The sequence below is a fragment of the Penaeus vannamei genome, chromosome 18, assembly GCF_042767895.1.
Source record: "Penaeus vannamei isolate JL-2024 chromosome 18, ASM4276789v1, whole genome shotgun sequence".
NCBI classification, from domain to species: domain Eukaryota; kingdom Metazoa; phylum Arthropoda; class Malacostraca; order Decapoda; family Penaeidae; genus Penaeus; species Penaeus vannamei.
In genome coordinates this window covers 8693554-8696053 of record NC_091566.1, presented here as the reverse complement: position 1 = coordinate 8696053, position 2500 = coordinate 8693554, and the positions used below count along the sequence as shown (strand labels likewise).

At 39.9% G+C, this 2500-nt stretch overlaps 1 protein-coding gene across 1 annotated transcript in view; it reads right to left on the bottom strand.

The window, feature by feature from the left end:
* Positions 1–2237, bottom strand: part of LOC113810406 (GTP-binding protein GEM) — a 10967-nt gene extending 8730 nt beyond the window's left edge. The window contains exons 1-2 of the mRNA XM_027362089.2: positions 2132–2237; positions 1184–1277 (exon numbers count right to left, since the gene is read on the bottom strand). Coding sequence (XP_027217890.1) covers positions 1184–1271 — 88 coding nt within the window. The 5' untranslated portion in view covers positions 1272–1277; positions 2132–2237. The remainder of the gene's footprint in view (positions 1–1183; positions 1278–2131) is intronic.
* Positions 2238–2500: the final 263 nt, after the last annotated feature.

Sequence of the window (2500 nt, the reverse complement as noted above, 5' to 3'; positions counted from 1 at the left end):
TTTCTCTCATTAGAAATATGTGGTGAATGTTTCCCCCCAAAAATAAGTACTGTTTTAATGTCATTAACAATCAAATCATCTATAGACATCGACTCTGGACGGTCAATTGTAATAATGTACCAGTGATAGGAGAAAAGTTTTGTTTGTCTTTATATATATATATATATATGTGTGTGTGTGTGTGTGTGTGTGTGTGTGTGTGTGTGTGTGTGTGTGTGTGTGTGTGTGTGTGTGTGTGTGTGTGTGTGTGTGTGTGTGTGTGTGTGTGTGTGTGTGTGTGTGTGTGTGTGTGTGTGTGTGTGTGTGTGTGTGTGTGTGTGTGTGTATGTGTGCGTGTTTGAGTATGTGTATGTGGTGTGTGTGTGTGTGTGTGTGTGTGTGTGTGTGTGTGTGTGTGTGTGTGTGTGTGTGTGTGTGTGTGTGTGTGTGTGTGTGTGTGTGTGTGCGTGCGTGCGTGTTTATATACACACATATATGCGCGAATATATGTAAACATATATATATATATATATATATATATATATATATATATATATATATATATATATATATATATATATATATGTATGTATATATATATATATATATATATATATATATATATATATATATATATATATATATATATATATATATATATATATATATGTATGTATGTGTGTATATATTTATATATAAATGTACACACAAACACACGTACACACAATATTACATGTGGTTAGATAGCCAGATAATTGTTATAAACATATACGTACAGATACACATAGATATATAGGTATACATATGTATAAACCTTTGTGTCCTAACCTTACCTACAACTTGAACATCATCAAGAGGATCTATCAACTTATGATTATATTTCTAGACCGTATTTACTGGGAAAAAAATGTACCCGATTGTGGATTGCAAAGTCAACATTTGCTGCTAGAGATGACCTTATCATGTCGTATGTCAATCGTTCCCTTCCGTTTTTAGTACTAGATTAACCCCTTCGATTTGAAATTTAAAATAACCTTTCCGATATGCCAAGGTTATACTCCAATTACCAGGATGATTACGATAAAACGACCCATGCAGGTTGCAAATCCACTTCCCCGTATCCTCTACATCCACATATGTAGATATCCACATACATACAAGTCCCAGGACGAAGAAAAATTCAAATTGATGCATAAATACGAACCTAGAGATACGTCATAGGTGTTGATGTATTCTGACGTCATGAATTGCGTCACCAGTGATGTCTTGCCCACGCCCGATTCTCCTAACATCACCACCTGAGGAAGAAGATCGATAAAGAGAAAAGATGAGGATACGGTGGCAAAGGGGGGTTATGTAAATCAAGGTGGAAGGTATGTAATCAACAAAAGTTTGATAGGGATTGCGGTTTCTATTCCTCTCTCTTTCTCTCTCTCACACACACACACACACACATTTCTCTCTCTCTCTCACACACACACACAGCATCTCTCTCTTTCTCTCTCTCTCCCCCTCTCCCTCTTTCTCTCTCCCTCTCTCTCTCTCTCTCTCTCTCTCTCTCTCTCTCTCTCTCTCTCTCTCTCTCTCTCTCTCTCTCTCTCTCTCTCTCTCTCTCTCTCTCTCTCTCTCTCTCCCTCTCTCTCTCCCTCTCTCTCTCCTCTCTCTCTCCTCCTCTCTCTCTCCCTCTCTCTCCCTCTCTCTCTCCTCTCTCTCTCTCTCTCTCCCTCTCTCTCTCTCTCTCTCTCTATCTCTCTCTCACTCTCTCTCTCCTCTCCCCCCCCCCTCTCTCTCTCTCTCTCTCTCTCTCTCTCTCTCTCTCTCTCTCTCTCTCTCTCTCTCTCTCTCTCTCTCTCTCTCTCTCTCTCTCTCTCTCATAAAGGTTTTCTCGATTAGTGCGGGTTTTCTTTGTGTCACTAACATGAACAATATACCAGTGTTGATTCCCACGTTTTTTTTTTTTTTTCTTGCCACCCTGCGCTACACTTTTTTTTTTTTTTTTTTTTTTTTTTACTGCAGTCAGATGTCCTGCAACACTATATCCGGATTAGCCTCGAATCCTACACTAATCTTCTTCACATAAACCTTTTTTTCTTTTTTCTATTCTTTGCTTCACCATTTTTTTCTCTTTTCCTCCGTCTCCCTCTCTCCTTACCCTGTACTTGGTGATCTCCAAGGAGGACTCGGAAGAGACGTAGGATGAGCCGCAGCAGGATCCTTCGAAGGGCGACCTCTCCCCGCTCCTTCCGCTGCGACTCGAGGGTCTGGAAAGGGCGAAGGACGAGAGCAGTTACGAGGCTGTTTTGTGGACGAGGAATTGTGGGTAACGCGGGGGAAGGGGGGGGGGGGAGGGGAGGGTACATTAAGATACATATTCAGAACTGATGCTTTCTTGCTTCTCATAAACGGGAAAAAAATATGACTGGATAATGCCCCTCAAAAAGAGCAGGCCATTAAATCTTTTCTCAGTATTCATTAAAGTAAAATTCTTTGAAGAAGATAATGACTAAACGAATAAAGAAAA